A 22,398-nucleotide genomic window follows, 5' to 3' on the forward strand; every position below is an offset into this window, starting at 1 on the left:
CTTTTCTTTTTTTTTTTAAATTCCTGTAGTCTTTCTTTGTATTCATGAATCAGAGATACAATTCATGCTTTTGCTGGTTCTTTTCCGTGCTTTGTTATTGTGACACGGTTGATCAACTTCACAACTGATCAACAACGAATCTATTTTCTAATTTCAAGCTGATTTCTGGTCTGCAACTTTTAAGATTACCAAGTATACCAATTCTGCTTTGTAAAATTGGAAATTGATATCTTTTTTCCTGAAAATTCCTCTGTAAGATTGTATTTTTTTTCTATTTCCGTTGCTTTAATTTTGTTTGTTCATTTTTTCTTTAAATCAGACGATTTATAGCCTATGATTTTTAACTTTCTTCTGCACATGCTTTACTCCAAAAATTTCTGGATCGTGAGACTTTTCAATTCAATTCGATTATTATATGATAGAGATGTAAATACTGAAGAAGGCCCTTTACGCTTGGTATTCAATGTAGGTGTATTCGAGCAATTAATTATTTGACGTAATGAGTCAATAATTCTTACCCATCTATAACTGCCTCAAAAAGAATGATGCATTGCAAATGCACAAATTTGTTTCTATAATTTGCATTGTGAATGGATTGTAAAATTCAGGCAAATTTTGAAAGAAATTTGCTGGGATTTGATGATTGTATATCACTGTATTATTTTGTTTCCGATTTTGACAATATAAAACTTTACGAAACAATTCCGATAGTAGCTCTGGTCCCCATGTTTTTTCATAGCTATTTGCTTATTTGAAAATTGGGAGGACAATTTGATCTGATGCTTATAATAAGTCTGAATACCATTCTTGATTTGCTTTGATAATTTACTATGATGTTCCTAGGCTTCAAAATTGTCAATCCAAGACTGCATAGCGGATCTCTTTAGTTGCTACTTCCTTCTTAACTGACAATTTCGAATACGTTTTGAATTATATCTATCCCAATCATTTCCATTCATTTATTACATTAAGTGTCCACTGCTTCCATTTAATCAACTTTGGCATACTGCTTATATGATATATGACGAATTGCGTATTGGCGTTTCGGGTAGCTATTATTACATTAAAAGCACTCTACTATAGCCGGATTGAGATACTCTTTTCACCATTTCGATAGTGCCTCTGATTACTTTCACTCAAATGTTGTTTTGGAACATTAAGATACTGCATTGGTTTACAGTTTCACATGGATTTGTTCATCAAATCTTTACTAATGTTCTCGCATTATTCGGTAGAGTTCATCTGACGTTCGATTGCGCAGCTTCATAATTAATATACTATGTACAAATGTCTCGAAGGAAGCTCACTTGTGCTAATTCATTTAATAGATGCATTAATCCATCTAGAGGTTAAATCCTAATCAGACGATCAGTAATCAAATTGTTTGGAAATCTTAGCAAAGAGTAATTCCACACTGGAGGTTTTGTACGTATGTCTTGTGTTATGCTGGCATCAATGTATATGTATGTGCAAAGTGTTTTAAGGCCATAAAGTATTGCATGGACATTTAAACCAACAGATGAGGCCAAGTGAAGCGATGCTATTTGCATTCATGCTGTAAAATAAATCTCTTATTGGGCATTTGCTGTCCTCGCTTTCCACTTCTTTTTTCTTCCTTCCTTCTCCCCTCAAATTCCCAATCTTAGGATAGCTCTACTCTTTCCATCAGTTGTTTAACATCTTTTCATTCATTTCGAAACTGAATCAATTCTTCAAATTGTCATTTCCAAAAGCTATATCGAAAACAAACATCTTATCCATTTTAGTTCCTGCATTTTCTCCGTTTGGTTGATTGCCTTCAGGCCACCTTAGATTTTGTTTATCTCCAAACTCGTCAGGAAAACTCAAAAATTATGTCTAATAAAGAACTGGAAGACTGAGCCATGAAAAAACCCTAGAAAAATGAAGAACTCTTCGGTCATCTGCATACCTTTAGGTCATTCACTTAGTGAACAATTTATCCGCAGAAAAAATAGAGGTCGTCCAATTTTGTTTCCTGAGATCTTCCATGCTATGAGATCTAGTGTCTTATTTTTTAAAATGTATTTCACGAAAGAATTTTCTTTCCAAAGAAGATTTCCAATTAGAAATTCAAAACCATGAACATAAATTAGCACCCAGTTACCCCACTTCATTTCTCAAGAGAGTTGTAAAAACTACTACATATCTTTTAAAATATAGTTAAATAATAATAAGCTGGAAAACTCGATAAAATTGCTTAAATATTCAAAATATCGTAAATAAAAATATATTGTATATTTGAAAGCTCAAGTAAACAAGATTTTTATCGAATGAAGTGTACTGAAGCCAATCGATTCAGAACGAATAATGCGGATAGTTCGCTTGGGAACTTGTAACCTATTTGACCAAACTGAAACTGGACTCGTTTGATCGCTCTATATCTAGTTGTAGCAATAATAATGTAGAATTGCTTTGCCACTGACAAAAGTATCCACGTTTCATCAGACGATAAATCCTATTCTCTCACTAATTTCTTGGTGTTGCTGTTGATTTATAAATCCAAAGTTAGTATTTGGAACAACAGAACTTCATTCTTCAAGTTTTTCACAAATGATCTAATCAGTCGATCTATCAAACTTGACAGAGCTGCATTTCTTTAAAAATAACTTGTTGTAATCGTTTCCTTTCAAAATGCTTGGAGATTAGACATCAACATGCAGTTCAACCAAAGTTGAAGACTGAACTGCAAAATTAAGCAAAGGTACTGCTATTTCTGTGATACTCAGTGGCTGAAGGCACATTATGGATTGTTTTCTAGAATATCTGAAGAATTCCGAACTTCTTGATGTTATGTACTGCTAAAGATTCAAACAAGACTAAACATTATGCGGTTAGGCTTTCTGTGGTTTGCCCTATAATTCCTTTAGTATTCATTGTTTGGTTCGTAAACCTCTACTTGCATTCTGTCATCTAAATGTTGAAAATCCTTTTTTCTTCCGCTAAACAGAGCGACTTATGCAATTAAAATTCATCCTTCAATACTAGCCACTGTTATGATCATCTGTCAACTTCATCCTTTTACAGGGTAGCAAAAAGCTATCCAACTTCATTTGCTTTAAAAATTATATTCCTCAATTTTAAGGCCTCATGAAACTTTTTCCGCAAGTTTTTAGAATAAGATATTGTTCTCTCGTTCCAACTAATACACTTCAATAAGTCACCGGAATTATCCGAACTTCTGAGTGAACAATACTTGATAACAATTGTAAAGGCCTTGTTGTCAGACGGACCATTTCGCAACGGTTAAAATCAACAAAGACACCAAGACGGTACTCCACACTTTTCAGAAACAATCCCCGCGACGTCCATATCCTAGCCCCTAATATATCGTCAGGAATCCGCGACACCTCCGACATTGACAACTTCAATCAAAAAATGACGGTTGTATCCAAAGAGTTCGTCCGACAAGTCATCCGAAAATTCGGTCACACGTAGGGGGTGGGGTGGGCGATTATCTGATTTGGTTGGCCGGGTGAGAGTGAAGTGGAGATGGTCTCCGGATACGTTGGGTATTCGGGGGAGAGGGGGGAGAGGGAGGGGGGGGGAGATAGCTCCTGCCTTTTTGAATGTGAGATAGGGAGGGATGATAGTTCGTGCCTTTCAAGCAGAAAAGATAGCTCATCTTTCAAAGGATGTAATTTTAGGACGAAGAAAAATCAACAGCGATGGGTCATCGTTTATCTATTCAAACACAGGGTGATAGTCCAGCCTCTGAGGGTAAGTTCACACTTAGTTTATTATTTTATTTCAGTTTTATAATTTTCAGTGTTCATTCGTACTTGTAACACCGTCAGAACTATGCTATAGTGATTAAATGATATATTCATTAATGGTGAATGTATCATTAATTTTGGGAGCAAAATGCTGTTTATATAGTTTATTTCTACCTCATTTATTTTTACCTCATTCATTTCTCTCTCATTTATTGAAACTATAACTTTTAAGTCCTTAAATTCAAGGAAAAGACCGGAATTTTTTCTTTATCAGAGGATTTACGAAACTTTCATTAACTGCTATGGTTGCATACAGCTCGTTGTTGAAAACATTGGTTTTATTCATTCTTTTTTTCTTTTCTTTTTTCGTCGATTTCGTTCTCGCTAGCCATCGGAATGATTGGTTTGATACCATAAAATTCACTCATCAAAGATATTTTAATTCCGTCACTGCTGAAACAGATTTATTTGTAATGTCTAGCATCCAAATGAACAGGTTATTGCCAATGTGTTGTATAGAATACAGCTTTTGATCAACTGATTTCAATCCATTGTTGAAGAGGATCTTCTGTAGTTCTTTTTGACAAACTTTTACTGTTTTTATTTTTGTCTTCTGTTTTTTCAATTTGTCGTTTCTAGGTTCTGCTTTCTCTCTCATTGCACTTTTCAATCATAGCGGGTCACCACACTTACCACTCTAACCTTTGTTGCTTCACGCCACTATTGACCTCTGAAATCAGTAATTTAAATCATTTGTGCAGTTTTGTATGCAATTATGCATTCGGTTCAGTCAGGACTACGCAATATCACCTATTCCCTGCTTTTATTTTGAGCTAAAATTGAAGTGTTACTGCAGAAATCATTCGATTATACAGTAACTCATGCTTTTCAGTTACTCGAAAAAATTTTCGGTCACTTTTTTTTTTAAATGAAATATGTTACGTAAAAGAAGAGTCGAGGAAATTAGAGTATTTCAAAAAATTCAGCGTAATAGGAAGTACGTTGTAAAGTATGTTTATAGAATGGATATTTGGTGTTACAAATCCCAGGGGTGATCAAAGCCAATTTTTTTAGGATATAGATTTCTGTGCTTATTTCAGTTGTCTCTTTTTCGATTATTCTTGCTTGACAGCAAGAAAAGTTATGCCAGAAAATGACTGATTATGCACAACTACAAATAAAGTTTTGACTTTATTCGAAACATTGCATTTGGTGGCGTGAAATTGCAGAGTTTTGATGTAACAATTAATAATGTATAAAAGTACTGTAGAAATTGACGGAGGTGATCAAAGCCAATATTTTTTTAGGATATAAATTGGTGTTCATATCCTTATGATACTGCTGGTTCGAAGTTCTCTTTCCAGAGATAATCTAAATGGAACTGAGAAATGAAAACATCCTTTTGTTATAAGGATTTGAACAGTAATTGAATCATCCTCATCTTCTTGGTAACGTGATTCTTGAATTTATTGCGCTTCCTCATAATATCGCATTTTTAAAACAATTTTAATAAAAATATTTAATTAAATAGAAGTAGCTTTTATAAGAATAAATTTTTATAAGAACACAGATGCAGTAATGGAAATTAAGCAAATAGTAAATTCTTATGGCAGTGATAGTGAAAAATTACTCATTAAATTAAATTTTTTCTTTTTTATCACAGCCTTTACATGAGAAAAAGCAACTATCAAGTATCCTACTTGCAAAATAATGGAAATAATCTGGTTTTTATCTTTACGTAAGATCTGAACAGAAAATGCAGCACTGAAGTAGGTTTAAGTTGTAGAATAGCGCAGTATAAGGTGAGAGTTATGTGATTTCTTCTTCATTATTATCTTTCATATCTTTTAAAATCGAATCTCACCAAGACTGAGTTTTCGATTATATTTTTCCGATAAGTTTTTTTCGGAATGATATAGTCCTTATAGTCCTGAGCAAAAGATTCTTAGTTGCCAGCGCCAAAATTTTTTTCTTAGCAACAGTTGGCAGAGAAAACCTAAGTGACCATTGAATCTGAAAAACGTATCCAGGACACTGCTGTCTTCATCATTCAGATTATCTGATCATTTAATTATCTTTTGTTAACCTCATTTACGCCACCAAGAAAAGAAAGAATATTATTTGTGGAATAAAAGTTATGGAATAAAAATTAAAGTTATTATGGAATAAAAAGTAAAGTTTCGTATTTTCGTATTTTCGTATAAGTTTCGTATATATATATATATATAATTTTCGTAGTTATTAAGCACCGTAAGCTCTTACATTGTAGTGGGTTATAGAAAGTGGTTACCATGTGATTTAACGCAATTAGGTTGTGTTAAAGACCGTGCCAGAAATTTAGGAGTAAGTTTCCGAAGCGATTTTTTTAGAAATGAGCACAAAGAACATTTCGCTTTGAATCAAAATTTGTTGAGTTTCTTATACTGGAGAATTTCTTGAATTTCAGCAGCTATTTTGCTTTCTACTACGCATTTATTAGTGGTAAGTTTCATCAGTTGTTGGTTTTGATGTGTTGAAATTCTCTTACAACTACCAAACTGATGTTGGTAATATATTCAGTTTTAATGCTGTTGAAATTCTGTTATAACTGCCAAAACTGGTGTTAGTAATCGCGTCGATGTTGGATTCAAAGGAGTTTCTTTGCTTGAAAAATATTTCTATTAGAGTAGTGGTTCCCAACTTTTTCAGAGACCAGTTTGGCTTTTTCATTTGTAGCAGGGAAACAAGATTCGAAAGTAATAAATTCAGTTAATTTGAAAATAAATTTCTATCAAAATCCTTGACGTATCAGTCAATCAGACTTGGAGTAGCACTATAATATAAAAAGAAGGGACATTTTTAATAGAAAATTCAGTTTGACTTTCATCAGTCGTATAGTAGAGTATTATAACCCCGAATAAACCTTTATTGCCGACAAACGAATCAACGTGTACTTTTAAAAAAACAGAAAAAGAAAACAGCCTCCTCCTGTTTTCTACTCACCGCATCGCGTCCTCGTAGACTATTGTTTAGTTTTCGCAGACCGCCGGTTCGGAACCACTAAATTAGAGGACCTTTTCACAAATCACCGATCCCTTATAAACGAATAATATATCCCGTGTTGGACATTGGATTAACTAAATTCGTCAAGCACTGATTATGTTTTTCTGGTTTATTTGCGCTTATGTCGTCATAGCGCAGCATTTGCTTTATTGATTATTTGGACTAGCAGTTCATGCGCAGATTTCAATAGTTTTTTTTTCTTTCCCTGCGTCTCCGCAATCACTCATTTAAATTTTTTAACCTTTTGGTTCTTAATTGTTAGGCATGATGGCTTCTCTGGCTAGACATGATGAGCAAGCGAGTTGATGCTTTCAGGATTTTGACAACTTCTGGGTTACACATAAATGGAGACGGTTTTTTCTTAATATTTGGTCATTTTCTGGAAGAATTGATGCTAATATGCTTGTAGCATGATGATTGAAGGTTCTAAATCATTTACTGTTTGAATTAAAGGAACGCAAAAATCCATGGAAATATTAGTTGAAGCGATACTTACCATGAGGAATGAAAAACATTTATTAATTGAAGTTGAAAGAGTCGTGGAGCTATGTTTAAAACAAGCTGCTTTTCTGTGATATCTTAGCTTACTTTGGTATCCATTATTTGCAATATTCATTTTTCATGACTCTTTTCATTTTTCAGTTACATACGTCTCATCCTTAGACATACGTCAACTAACATGCTATGATTCACATAAACATTCATTCCATATAACAAATACGTAAGCAGAACTGTATTCATCTTTTTCTGTAAATTTGATTTAACTGTTTTAACAATAATTTAATAAATAGTAAGCTTAACAGAACTGCATATATTGCAGTCAGATTTTTGAAGTACTGAAGTTGCTAAAGATTTATTTGCTAAATTTTGGAAAAGCTTGGGTTATACTGCAGTGAGTCTAGAGTTTATAGGGATTTGCAGTTTTATGCACAGATTTCTTTCATCAGGTTTCTATTTTTTCGACAAAAAGGTGCGGAACGACAATTATGTTTTTTTCGGCTTTTGGCTGGTTGTGTTTTTGCTCTTTTTTTCATTCTAAAATTCAGAAATTTCTCAAAACTTTGCTCGTTTTTAATTTTTGCCTATATTATCAATAGAAACAACTTGTTTTTGAAAAACTGACTAATCGAACGCCTTTTCTACCTGGAAATCAAATCAGTGGAAATTAAACACATTGACACTGATACAAATACTAGCACTTATAAATATCATTAAATTTGATGTTAATGGAAAATAAGACCGCTAGAGAATAGGTTTGTATCTTTTTTAAGACTTTTTAAATAATCGATCTGGCTTGCACTCATGATTAGAATCTCTAAAAAGAGTTAAAAAATAATCCGAGAATAGGTTTATAGGTTCATTTAATAGGTTTTAGCGTTAATAGGTTCATTTTTAAGTATTATGTCAGTACTTTGAATTAATAAAAATTTATTTTGTGTTGGACCTCTTTTGCGAGTTTCTGTGTTAACTTCCGAAAATATATGTTTTTACATGGCTTTAGAAGTTGATACTAGAGGGATTTGACTGGTTAAATTTGACAGGCATTCCTGCTGAAATATTTCTCTTCGGCGTATTTCTTCTCCGGGCGGTACCATCATGTTTTTCTGTCATATTTTGGTACTTTGGTAACGTTCGAACTGTAGTATCGGTATCACAGCATATTATTTAAAAATTAAACCGATTATTAACTTAGGCACTCAAGTCATGGGAAAATATAGTAATACTGATCAAAATGAGCATACGAAATCAAAAATATCCATTGCATTTCTCTTATTCCATAAAGCTAGTTTCTGTAACGAGCGTTTGAAACTTGCTTTTGGAGAAAAAACTGGAAAATTAAAATCGAAAAGGTGTTGTTGGAATGCAACATGTATTCGCTTCAACATTTACATTTTTCTTTCCATTGAATGATAGGATTTATGAAAGCTCTCGAAATGGCAGGAATGAAGTATTTCGACTTCAAATTTTCGAATTCAGTTTTCTTTTCTTTTGCATTTGGATTGAAAAATATGAAAACATGTTGAAGAATGTTATAGTTTCCGCCTTATAGAACATCTTTTTTTCCCGGGGATGCAAAATGGTCTTTCCAAGTTTAGGCATTTTTTGCATATTGAAAAAGACTTTTCTCCCACTAAGTTTTAATTAGAAGGTGGGATCTGGGATAGTAGTTATGTGGTTGCTCTCGAAATCATTTTTTTCAGATCAATATCATGATTTAGTTCAATTAATAAATATGAATTAGTCAAGTTGTAGTTTCAGGTGATGGTTTACGGAAGAGTTGGATATAAGATCAGTAGTTTGCTTGCTGTTTTTGGGTTATTAATGTCAAGTGTATGGATTTTTTCAGGAGCCCGAAGTATTTCTTCTCTGATCTTTTCCATTAAGGGAAGCAATTTAGACTATAGCTAGGGCACTGTAGCAAAGTGGTGAGATGAAGTGATCATTTCTAGAAATATTGGAGTAGAATACGAGGAGAATAGTGCACATAATAGATCCTTCCAGGATCTCATTTCCTTCCTTACTTCATTCAGAAAACCTGTTTGGTTGAAGGCAACACACTCTTTCATTCGTTATCATATCTTACCGTTCTTGTTTTGGAGTAGGTTACTTTTTTAATTCCTGCCGTTTCTTATAGCCATTCTCAATACTCGTGTTCTTCATTTACGTTATCATTGCTGTATATTGTCTAATAATTATCAGATGAAATTTAAATCTTCGACTTCAAGAACTCAGGAGACTTGTGGATTATCTGGTAACTACTAGATAATATGTAGCGAATGATAAAAACACATTTTTGTGGATTATCACTTATTTACTTCTCAACTACTTCCACTTTTCGATTACTCCTTAACTACTTTTACCAATTTTTATTTCAGATGTAAGAAAATCACACTAAGTTTTGTAAATTTAGCGTTTCAAGCAAAATATTTTTCGTGATTTATGAATCATTTTCCTGCTATGTACTTGTATAGATGTTCATCAGAATGTATTGCATGCGCATGTATTATTAAGGTGTGTTTCTTTCATGTGTTTATTAAGTATCAGTAGTTAACTATTGAATTGTCCAAAAATTCTTTCGTTTTTCTTCTCACATATGTCTACGAATCGCAATTCTTCAGATATGTCAATTCAATATAGGACGTATGGTTTAGTCCACTTCTGATAATGAATATCTTGAAATATGAGAATGTTATGGACAGATGTTATGGAATATGCGGAAAGTTTATAATCAGTAATGGAGGCTTCATTTTGAAAAGACCAGCTTCTGAAAAATGAATTCAATATCAAACCACTAATTCTTCCTGAATGAAAAGCACATTTTCTATTTTTCTTCAAAGTTTGCTTTTTTCGTTTATAAATCAGTATTGATAATTGAATCCATAAAGGGACCTCTTTTTTTTTTGCAGTACGAATACATTTCATTTCTCTTCGTTCATCTTTCTTTCAGCAAGAATCTCTTTATAGTCCACCTATAAATTTTTTCCATGGATTTCTTTTCTAATTTTTATGTGTTTCGATGCGTGTATATCTTTTTTAATCATTGTTCGCATTATAATATCGCACACATCGAAAAATTTTTAATTAACTGCTTTTAAAACAAAGAGAAAGCATAGCTTCAAGCTGCGAGACCAAAAATGAAACAGAAATGGCAAAGTTGGTAGTAAACATTGTATCACTTGGCATTATTACAGCGTTATTATTTCTGGCTACTTTTTTCCGTATTCGTATTAATGATTAATGATTTCCATGACATTGTGGTGAAATGATGAGTAAGGGAAGGGACCATTGCTGTTTTCACTTGGTATATGAAACGTTAAAACTCACTTGATATTCTGCATATTTGTCAGTGTTACTATATTGGTTTCTGTTATTGTTCCTCTCATATGAGTTTGTTATAGCGTGTTGTTTTTTCAGCCATTGATGTCATGCCATTAGGTTTCTGAAAGTTCCGATGTAGTGCTAAAGCATAGAGAGGGAAGTTTCTTGATTTTTTCTTTTTTTCTCGAAAACTTAAGTCATAGAATAGTTTTTCTTCAGGAGATTACTTAATCTTAAATTTATCCTACTCATGAGTTTTGCATCTTTCTCCGAAATTTATCAGTAACCATTATGAGTTATTATTTGCTATATGGGTGGTCTTTCTGTCACCTACTGATTTGAATTCCGCTGCTATTATTACTGGTTGTCTAAGTTCATATGGGTAGAAGAAGACTGAATTACATTTGTGATGATCTTACGCAAGGGATTGGAATAATTCCAAAAGTTTCGATGAGTTTTGCAAAAGAAACTTATCTTTTAAAGATGATTCACCACATATGATCAGCATTATTTTGGCCTGAATTATCTCTGATTGCACTAACCTTAAGTATGTGGGCATTAATTCGTAAACAATTTGATAAGTTTTCTTTCAGATTGGTTTTTTTTTTTTTTTTTCACTTCAGATGTGCCATCACTAACTGCATCATCTTCGTATGATGTTGTCATTGGTGGTAGCAATGCAGTGGTACTATCAGCCACACAGCAACCAGCTATTCGTCAAAATGTCGCAACACGTAGAGTTTTGCGTCCTTCACATGAAGCACAGGTTGGATCCAGTGTAATTGAAGAAGAGTGTGTTAGCAATACTGTTGCCGAAACTGGTGGAAGTGCTAATAGCAGCAGCCTACGACGGCAGCATCTTTTCGATCGTTCGCATCGTATTTCACGTGAACAAAATCTAGCTGTTCGAAGCTTAAGCACTGCTTCGAGTTCTATGCCACACTCTACAACTATGGTAATGGAGTTGAATGGTTCACGGTCACGCACCCAGTCAAATGCTAATCCCATGGTTTGTTTCATCACGATAATTTGCAGAGTGTAAAAGTACAGGAGATTTGATACTCCGCACACTGTATTTTGACACATGCCTATCTATATACCCATATAACAAGTTACTAATATTAATTGTCAGTTTCGGTTTGGCGCCCGCATTTATAGATTTTCACAATCATGTAAATTAACTAAATTTCAAGTTAACTGGATTTTTAAACAAATCTTCCGGCATCTTTTTACAGGGTTCTTGTTATGAGGACATGTTCCGTCCAAGTCGATTTGACCAAATCATCAGTTCGTCACCACCACCACTTGAAGTAATGGAAGCATATGCATGGAATCCAGATGATCGTTCACTCAACATTTTTGTTAAGGATGATGATCGATTGACATTCCACAGACACCCAGTTGCTCAGTCCACCGATTCCATTCGTGCTAAGGTGAATTAAGCAATTTAAAAAATTAACTGCGTCTATCATAAGTTAAAAGTCCCCGCTTTTTTTTTAAATTTCTGAGAATTAGCAGTTTTTATATGTCAATTGATTTATTTTTTTCTCTTTTCTTTTTAAGATTTCAAGACAGTTCTTCGATATACACGTTACTTTAGCTTTTTTGTCGACTTTCTCAAACATAAGAGTCTCTTAATCCCACGAATTTTCAAGTCAGTATAGTTGATCAACACTTCATATTGCGATTAGTCACTATAAGCTCACATTAAGTAAGGCTTAAAGGGAAGGAGAGAATGTTGGTTCCTCTGTTTCGAAATTACCTCAGGCGCTCTAAATAACAAGAAAAGGGTTACCTTTTCGTTTAATTAATCAACGACGAATTTTCTTCACAGAGATGCCCTTCGGGACTTGACGAAATGATTGTAGCTTGATTATTAGCTAAGATATTGTATGATTTCTTAGCATTTTTGATCTAGAGAACCTTTGATAGTAAAAGACAACTTGCAAGCTCAGTCTTTTAACATAATAGGTGTAAATTCACTTTGCATTAACAATTTTTAAGCCTGTTTTCTTGCGTTAGGTTCAAATAGTAAGCTTTGCTAACTTTTCATTCTTAACATTTTAGTCTTTCTGTTTCAAGATTGGTTTCTCGAAGGGTTTTCATGTTTGGCAAATTAAATGGCCGCAGAGACAGAGAGGAACTCATGCTTCAGTGGGTGTAGCAACGAAAGCGGCATCATTGCATGCTGTTGGTTATACATCACTTATTGGCTCTAATAGTGAGTCCTATGGATGGGATTTGAGTTAGTTTTTTCCTCTCTCTTTTCTTCTCTTTGTTCATTGTTATAACTTCCTATTTATATCCGCAAGGAAGAGACATGAACATGTTGCTATGATTAGTTCAAAGTTTCAACGTGATATTTCAGTTATATTTCTTGATTGTAAGTGGCACTGTTTGCATTGTCAATGAAAAGCACTCCTAAATGTCTGTCAGTCAGAACCTGATTGTTATTTGTGTTATTCCTATAATTCTTTTCATGATACATTCTAAAGCCTTATGAATCTTATGAATCTTAACATTTTCTTGAGGAATAGATTCAGTTTGAAGAGTCGTAGTTCATTGTTTATTCTGTCATTATGTGCGGAAACCAAAAAGCTCTATTACTGATTACTAACTTCATATGGGTGGAAAAAAAGTGAGTTACGCTTGTGATGGTCTTGCACGAGGCATTAGAATAACTTCAAGAATGCGCAGCAGCCAAAACTTAGTGGCTAATATATATTTTTTTACTTTTCACTCAAGTTGAAGTTGTTACAGTTTGAAATTGAAATGAATACCAATGAAATTGGAATGGATATTAAGAACAATTTTAGTACGCAATAAGTGTTATCATGATTCAAAGAACACAAATGGTTGGACATATCCCAAATGTACACTACGCGATGAGAATCATCTGGCACCTGATCAGTTCTACTGTATTCTTGATATGGACGAAGGATACATGGCATTTGCTTCTGATGCTGACTATTATGGTGTAGCATTTACAGGTTTGAAGGGTCGAGAACTGTATCCAATTGTTTCCGCGGTTTGGGGCCACTGTGAAATCACCATAAAATACCTCGGAGGGCTTGATCGTTAGTTCTCTCTCTACTTTTCAGTGTCTTAATTTTATGAGAAATTGAAGAGCTGAAAATTTTGATTCCAAAAAAAATTTCAGTGTGTTATCAGTGTTATCACACAAGGAACTTTCATTGATTTGGGGATCGGTTAAGGCTGAAGCTGCAGTATTTTTTATTGTCTGGAGGGTTTTTAGGACTAAAAAAGTGTGTATCAATCTTGGTAACCTTTTTATCCTTCCTTTTTTGGTAACAGTATCTTGCTAATTATGGCTTCGTATTTTGGATATTAAAAAAACATTTCCGGTGCTCCAAACGGAGAATGCTTCAGCAACAACTCGTCGAAATATTAAATAACTTTAAATATCATTCGTTTCAATGTCGTACAGGAATATATCAAGCATTGTACTGGGAAACTTTCTAATTTGAAGGAGACCGATATAGTCTGTTGTATAGCCTTAATGTTCATTGGAATTCCAAACTTGGGCTTCTAGACATTTACTTCTAAATATACTTCTAAATATAGAACAGTCACTCGATTTAGAACTGATCAACATTCAGATAAATTAGCGAACTTTCAAAGATGCTTATTTCTTTGAAATTTAAAAAATCATCCGGATAAACGCATGCACTTGCTAATTGCAATTGTAGTTTTATTCGGGGGCTTATGAAATGCTTTTACTTTTTGGTAATAGTTACGTGGCTCAACTTGGAGGTATTTCTTTTGATGCAAAACATTTTTTCAGTTCTGAGTTACTTAACATTTCGTGTATTAGGAGTGCGGGTGGCGACATCTAGGATTATTTGAAGTCTCTTTTTCTTTTCTTTTCTCCAAGAAGAAAAAAGGGAAAACAGGTTTTTAATTAGTTGCTATAACTTCAACAAATTTTTGCCGGAGTGAGTAATGTTTTATTTTGTTTACAGCTGAACCGCTGACGCTTTTGGAATTATGCCGACGATCAATTCGGACATTTTTAAGAAAAGACCGTATTTATCGGGCACGAGAGCTGAGGTTGCCAACTGGCCTGAAAAAATATTTGCTTTACAAATGCTAACAATTTGATTGATGATTATAAGCATGTTTAGATTTTTTCTATTTTTGTATAGTCTTTTCTTGATTTTCCAAATGTTTTTGTTCATCATATTACGGGTTTCTTGCTAAATTAAAATGTGAAGAATGAGCCACTTTCGGTGGTAATGTAATTCATCGTATTATGATTTTGTAAGGTTTTGTAAGTTCTGTACTCTTAAACATGCATTTTGCAATAGTTAATTCTATTATAACTTGAAAGATATGGTTTTATAATGTTCTTATCATGGAAATTGTGAATTAGCGATTGATTTGTGATTTGGCATTTGCAGGGTAACGTGCGTGAATTAAATTCAGCAGAGCATGCTTTTGATTAAATAAATTAGCAGTTGCATGAACCTGATATGTCTTTAGTTAAATTTATTATTTTTAAGAAATCCAAAATCTGAAAGCAAAATTGTTGCTAACTTTATTGTATTTGTTTCATTTTATGATGGGAAACATAGCAGTACATTTTGGCTACATTGAAAGGCATTAAATATCAGTTTTTATTCTGATATTACTATTGAGCAAGCTGTATATGTATGTATGTTCAAGTGCTGTATTTTTTATACATTTTCATGCAATAATCCTTATCCACATCATTTCTTCATTTTAATCTTTCCTTTTAAAAGACCCAGTTATGTTACGAATTCTCATATGTCGCTTATATATATCCCTTTGTATGCTTTGGTATGTTTGGTGTATCTTTTCCCCGATGAAGTTGCAAGTTACTGCACGTGATTCTTCCTCAAAAACATTTACAAAGTTGTCTTCCACCTGCCATCAACACTATCACTGGTTAACATCGGAAGGTCTTGATTCTCTTTCGCTTCTAAACACTGAATAGGAGAAGGGACCAATCTTTTCTAAATTTCACTTTCCCAGAAACTTTGCTGAAATATAATTCGTAGTCCAGTAACTATTTCTTTATGTGAAAGTGATGTTTTTATACAGAATTATTTGAAAATTCCGCAAAGTAAAATCTCCCAAATATAGTAACAGTAAGAGCAAAACCACAAATACCCCCTGGATAAAATTTCAGTACTTTTGCTGGAATGAGTTATCCAACTGGTTCGATCAGGCGGATATAAGCGGTATAATCATCGTAGAGTACATCGGATTATATATTTAGTTTAATAAAAGCTCAGGTAGATCGGAGTATATCATATTGTATGGATAGAAGCGAACAGGAGACAATGCTGGCACGAGCCCGTATTTTACATGGCAGAATTACTCTTTTTAAAACGCGGTTGTTGCGATTTCCAGTTTCTAATTTATATCGAAAATTCGGGACTGTGTGCACTTATTTGTAAGTTTTTGAAAAGTTGGGTGGAGATTTTAGAGGTTGCAAATTGTTTCGCCGGTTTTAGGTTATTGTTAGTATGGGTCAGGTAAAGAATGCGCAGACGTCCTCGGGAGCCAAATTTGGTTCCGATTCTCTACTCATTAATGCTTATTATATTCGCGAATGCTAACATATTTGTTCCAACAGTTTTGGTGCTTAGGAACAAAGCGTGACTTGGCTGACGATTACCACTCTGAGAAACCTCAATTCCTGGGGTTTAACACTGATAATGGTATTTTTTCTTTGTAATCTAGTACTGTACGTGAAAAGACTGGCTGGGATTGCAACAAGTAATAAACCCAAGGAAGTTGAGTCATCAAGGCATGCTCAATGAAATTGTTGTCGCAAGAGACTGAAGTTCTGTATAGCCTTTGTTTTGAGATTCTTGAGTTTATGAAGGCAAATAATCTTCCGGAATGGTCTAGAAATGAAACGAAATTGATTTATAGTTTTTCTTAATCACATAATCAGTCATTGTTTGTAATGCTGATATCATCTCTTCGCCTGAAGATAATTAATTCCTGAAGTTTAACATTGATAATGGTATTTTTTTCTTTGTAATCTAATATTATACGTGAGGAAAATAACGATGCTGTTGCTTTTTTGGAAGCAACCTAATGCATGGAAATGTTGCAAAATCTCAAGTTGCATTAGCAACCTAATGCAACTTGAGATTTTGCAACATTTCAAGCTAACCTAACGTCGATTAGTGCCCAAATCTCTCTTGTTTAGATAAAATAAAATATTGTCAAAAATCAGATCATTACAAATTTGGTATGAGAACTGTAAGGTGATGTTATTATGTGGCAATTTTTGTTTGAAATCGCTTAAAATAAATACTGGATAGCTTAATCGTATTTATACTGATCGATTTTATTCGATTAAAACTACTGTTAACATTTAAGTAATTTTGATCAAAACTTACCGGTGGGTTCAATAAATCGTGCTGGAATGGTGAAACCAAAGTTGTTATCGGAATCTTCAGGCCTCAGCTCGATACCGTAAATATAGGGCACACCTTTATCCTGCATATAATCAATACTTGTTCCCGATGCTGGATCTGTATTAATTTCAATTTACGCAAAGGAATTTAGAATTTGGCAAAAATAATTTCTTGTAATTCAGTGTTTTCGAAGGTTATAAATTTTTTTAAAATTTCTCTTTAAATTTTGTCGCAATTCATTGTGTATTGAATTTTCTATATGTAAAAATGCATTTTTAGCTCAAAAGTTATGGTGAATTTAACAAACTTAGGTTAGCAATATATGAGGAAACTGACACATTAATTCGGAGATAGTCCCATAATTATACTTTGCACCAGTTTTCTTTCGAATGGCCTCAACTGCTAGACTTGCTGCTTGCTTCTGCAATCAACAGCATGAAAGCAAACATGTATTTGTTTAAGTTTAGCATGCAATGATACTTGCAGCAACTAGAATATTTTTTGCCATTTCAATCTGTTTATTGATAAGAATGTCATCTTAGTAGCTTTGCTACTTTCTAGAAAATTATTTGTTTGATAAGTCTTAAAGTGGAAGGCCTCATTAAATATAATATAAAATAAGAAAAGGAAAAAGGTTAGAAACCATAGTTTAATTTTACAAGAACTTACCTGGTCATAGTAATTGTTCGGTTTATCATTGGTATAACCCCATGGCGCGAGAAATAATTGTCCATAGCTATGCAAACTAACATAAACCTTAAGATCAAGAATCTGACGGGTGATAAAATCACGAATACCTGCTGTTTCTACCTCACTAAATGCTGCTGAACCGGGATAGATATTTGAACATGGACTACGATTTGCTCCCGCTTCTGTAAAGTATTCAGTTAGACTAATTTGAAGTATAAAAATTGGACTGAGATAATGGGGCTGTAAAAATGAAAAAAATATCTAAGGGACGCATGATGAAAAATTGTTCAAAGTTAGATATATAAATATATGGAGTTATTGCTTCTAAAGCTCTTACACTGAATAATGAAATAAAACTAATTGACACTGACCTCCCCATCGATAGCCCCAATTTCTGTTCGCATCAGCGCCAACGCACCATTTGTTGATTGTCGCATTCCTTGATCGTGTTTTTCTCCACAATCGATCCTAGAAAGTGATGCCGGACAAGTAGACGTAATTCCCTCGATGCCGGTTCATAGCATCTTTTTGTCCTGGACCGCGTTAAACTTCACCTTAATCTCATTTTTTAAATTTCATATCTCATTTTTAAAAGATTAAAACCGATATTATTTCCGAGGTAATGTTTTTCAAATCTTTAATATCAAGATTGGTCTTGTGCTAATTTCTCTCTTTTTACTTAGATTATTTACTTTTTGAGATTTCTTCCAAGTAAATGATTAGTAAATATTTTCCCTTTCTATATTTACTGCTTATGTTTTGGTTATCGACCAACATCTTTTTGTTTTTGAGAGCAGAATGCTATAATACAATGCATCTTTTAGATCAATGAGTATGAATATACCTACCTGGCCATATGATTTGAATACGATATAAGGCTACTTGACCATATAATCTTAATATTTTCTGTGCCTTTAAGTGCACAGCTAACCGTGGTAAAAGAAGTGCAAAAGCAGACAAATTAATAAAGCCAGAAATTTTGTTAAGCATTCATTATGAGTTCATTGAAAACCTTGATTCTAACAATTTTCATTTCAGTCTCTTTCAAAAGACTTTTTCATAATGATTTAATTTCTTGAGATAATCAACCTTTCTATACAAATTTTGCCTACATTTGAAGGACAATTCCTTTTTAAAGTATATATTCCCAATTGTATTAGGTTGTAATTCATCCCCAGAAATTAAAAACTCAGTTTTTTTCAGTGAGGAATAAAACGTTCATGGACTTAAATCCAAAAGAGATTTTATGTACATTGAAGTGCAGAAAAACCGATGATTGATTCTGTAGTAAATTAAAGTATCGTGTTTTTAAAGCTCTATTTTAAATTTGATGTCGTATTAAATGGATTTTCTAAATTGATGTTTTTGAAAATGAATGAAAGTGTACACACAGTGGTCATGCTATATTCGTATCCATCCGGATTAGCTACCGGGACAATGTACCAATCGAATTTATCTACCATATGCGTGAGATCGGAGTCTTTTGTATATTCGGTAACAAGCTGAAAGTCTAATTTCAAAGTATAATTTTTTCCCCCAATTAAATGCACATAATTACATCGACCATTTAAAAGTTTACCGACTTGTAGTAAAAACATTATTTTTTGATCGAATGCTTGACCTTGCTAATGATATAAAGGGCTACTGCAGGTGCAATCCATTCTCTGGCATGAATACCAGCATCAATGAATATGGCGGATTTGAATGAAGCATGTGATCCGATCTGAATTGTTTTGATTTTTATTCGTCCCGTAACGTCTCTTTAATTGATTTCATTACTGAAGTCAATATTTATCATTTGGAGTGTATTTAGCATCAAAGTTTCATTTCTGCTAGTCTAAGATTTATTTTAAAGAAATCCATTACGGTTTTTCTGGACTTTCTAATTAATGACTAAGTTCGAACTTTGTCACTAAAAACAAAAATTAATACAAACTTTAATGCCAATTAAATCGCGACCTTCATACGTTCTCGTAATGTTAAATATTTCAGCTAAGTTTGGATGCAGCCTTGAAAGCATTTTCAAGTATTCCACAATCTGTAAAATCCATTCAAGAAAATGACATTGTTAATAACGATGTGATTAATTACAAAAAAACTTTTTCTAAAGCATATAGATTGGTCGATAATTCTAATTACTCTAAAATACCATCTGAAGGTTCAGGAAATTATACCGAATTTCTTAGAGAAGTTTATAACGAAAATTGACTGCACTATTTTCCAACGATCATTAATCATAATCATTAGATGGGAATAAACCTCATCGTAACGATGATAAGCAATAAGATTGAAGTCAGCTAATGAATTGTCACCCACAGAACGTCGCGAACGATGTTTCATTGCGTAGGCTAAGTTTCTCCTTTCTCGATCTATTTCTCTGCAACTTTTTCAATTCTAATTGCATTCTCAATCCACTAACAACAAGTGATTTGATAATAATGTAGACTATTGGTAAATGTAAAATTGGTTTATCCATTCACTCTTCCAGATCTTCGATCTCAAATCGACAAAAAACTTGAATCGGTTGAGAAAAAACGTAAAATATTCGACAGTGAAGAGAATTCATGTCGCAAAATGACTTTCTTGAACTTAGTAATGAAACTGGCTCACTTAAAATCGACGTGAAAGCAGCTAATGTCCTTCAATGGGCGCTATTAGTATTTTATAATGCTGACGAGTAATTAGGTACTACCAAACAACGTCTTCAAAAATCTCTTAAATAAGATTTTCAGAAAAGTTTCTCCAGTTTTCTAATAATTCTTTCAGTGAACAACTCACATGATTTAGTTCCTCTCTAAATTGCCAGTAATTTCCACACCACTTAAAAAACTTCCTTTTTCAAGTTGCAAAGAATAAACAGATGACGAGAATTTGTTGACCTTTGGAAATCAAAGATCGAAGTAGTGCATTTATTGAGGGTAACTTACTTCTGTATATCATTTGCAATGATCTGTATGTCACTGATACCACGCATCCTCAGCAAGGCCAAGAATGGATCCAAAAATTCTGGTGCAACTAACACATCAGCATGATTGCGATACATGTTTGGTTTTGCCCATATATCGATAAGTGTTCTTTTTAGTCCCGGAAATTCGACGACATCTTATTGTTATCGAATTTTTCATCAGAAAAGTTTCAAAGATTGGTTTTGTACTGATTTTCTTCTCAAGTTCTCTTAATCGTGCCTCCAAAAAAAAAAAGAAAGAAAATTTCGAACTGATAAAATTCAGATCATTGATATCATTTTGAAAATTCCTATGTGATACAATGATACCGAACAGTTGTAGCTTATTCTTTGACGGTTTTATGCAAGACAAGCTAACATCAATGAATTTCAGTTTCAACTTGCATTATTTAAAGCAAAGCTATCAGCTTCTATTTGCTCCAACCAGTCTGTCGTTCCCATTGGAAATCGCAATAAGCTATATCTAAATTTGCTTCAAATTAATAGAAGTCCAATGTGCAAGTCTTTTAATAATTATGTGATTTTGTGGTAAATATAATATGCTTTAGCGTAGTCGTCATTTTTTCAGAATAATGAAAGAAATATGTATGAAATAAAATAAAGTGAGTTAGGATGTTATGTGTGGAATATAGTTTGAGATATAGTAGTTAATACTATGAGTATTGTTATATTATGAAGGATACGAATGAGAAAATGAAATTAAGGAAAATGTGAAAGGTAACTACCCGCGGTATAGTTGTGTCGCACTGGATTGGTGCTCTAAATATAAGGCAGTAAACAAAGTAATAACTATAGTCCACATCTACAATTGAATTGAAGTTAAGGTAAAGCATCCTGCAGGAAATACTGCACACGTAGCTAACGTGAATTATAGTCACTATAAATGACGCGATTTTTCAATTTAAACTAATAAATGTTTCTAGCCAATTTTCTTAAAGTTCTAAAATGTAAACGTTGAAAATACTTTCGAACGGAATAAACAAAATCACACAAGAAAATCACTGTAACAGCAGAAATATTCCGGGATTCTTCAAAAAAGTGATGTTATGAATTTGCCAATTGACCGACAATATTTTTACGTGTAATATATCCTGAAAGTTGAAACGAAGAAAATGGATAAACAATGTGAAAGCATCTATCTAAAGCACTTCTTCAGACCAGACCAATGCATTAAGCTTTGTATACATTTGGCTGAACTCCTAGCAATTTGCTTTACCTCTCTTACAGGGCAAAGTGCGCTCGTGCAATAAAAGTACCAAATTATACCTATCTTATATGATTCTCTTTTTTAAAGTATTCGACATTTGGAAGTAACCTTTCATGTGAACTTGAGTATAATATTCATTAAAATCATATTTTACCTGCTTAAATTTCATATTTCATCAAATACTGCACTATCCATCTGAATCACATTCAGGTATGAATCCTGTTATTCAAAACTTATTGAAAAAGTTTAAGAAAAAGTGATTAAAAGTTAAAAAAGTTCGAAAAAAGTTTTAAAAAAGTTGAAAAAAGTTGTTCAAGAATTATTTTTGCATTGATCCAAATGATAATACCGTGTTGAGAAGAAGGATAAATGAAATCGAATCGTGACATAGAAAAAAGAAATGCTTTATTATTATTATTATTATTATTGTTATTATTATTATTATTATTATTATTATTATTATTATTATTATTATTATTATTATTATTATTATTATTATTATTATTATTATTATTATTATTA

The 22,398-nt window shown here is 33.1% G+C and overlaps 2 protein-coding genes across 2 annotated transcripts; one reads left to right on the forward strand and one right to left on the reverse strand.

The window, feature by feature from the left end:
* Positions 1 to 10,973: 10,973 nt before the first annotated feature.
* LOAG_01993 (SPRY domain-containing SOCS box protein SSB-4) lies at positions 10,974 to 14,709 on the forward strand (the record flags this gene model as incomplete). The annotated part of the gene is made up of 6 exons (XM_003137531.1): positions 10,974 to 11,049; positions 11,219 to 11,604; positions 11,831 to 12,028; positions 12,678 to 12,840; positions 13,412 to 13,672; positions 14,579 to 14,709. The coding sequence occupies 6 exons, from the start codon at positions 10,974 to 10,976 to the stop codon at positions 14,707 to 14,709; spliced, it is 1,215 nt and encodes a 404-aa protein (XP_003137579.1).
* A 2,276-nt stretch (positions 14,710 to 16,985) lies between these two features.
* Positions 16,986 to 20,747, reverse strand: LOAG_01994 (hypothetical protein; the record flags this gene model as incomplete). Its single annotated transcript, XM_003137532.1, has 9 exons — positions 16,986 to 17,131; positions 17,351 to 17,435; positions 17,684 to 17,886; positions 18,076 to 18,172; positions 19,096 to 19,206; positions 19,326 to 19,427; positions 19,641 to 19,742; positions 19,964 to 20,081; positions 20,632 to 20,747. 9 exons carry the CDS (start codon positions 20,745 to 20,747, stop codon positions 16,986 to 16,988), a joined length of 1,080 nt encoding a protein of 359 aa, XP_003137580.1.
* Between the last annotated feature and the right edge of the window lie 1,651 nt (positions 20,748 to 22,398).

Source organism: Loa loa (assembly GCF_000183805.2).
Source record: "Loa loa unplaced genomic scaffold supercont3.16, whole genome shotgun sequence".
Taxonomy (NCBI): domain Eukaryota; kingdom Metazoa; phylum Nematoda; class Chromadorea; order Rhabditida; family Onchocercidae; genus Loa; species Loa loa.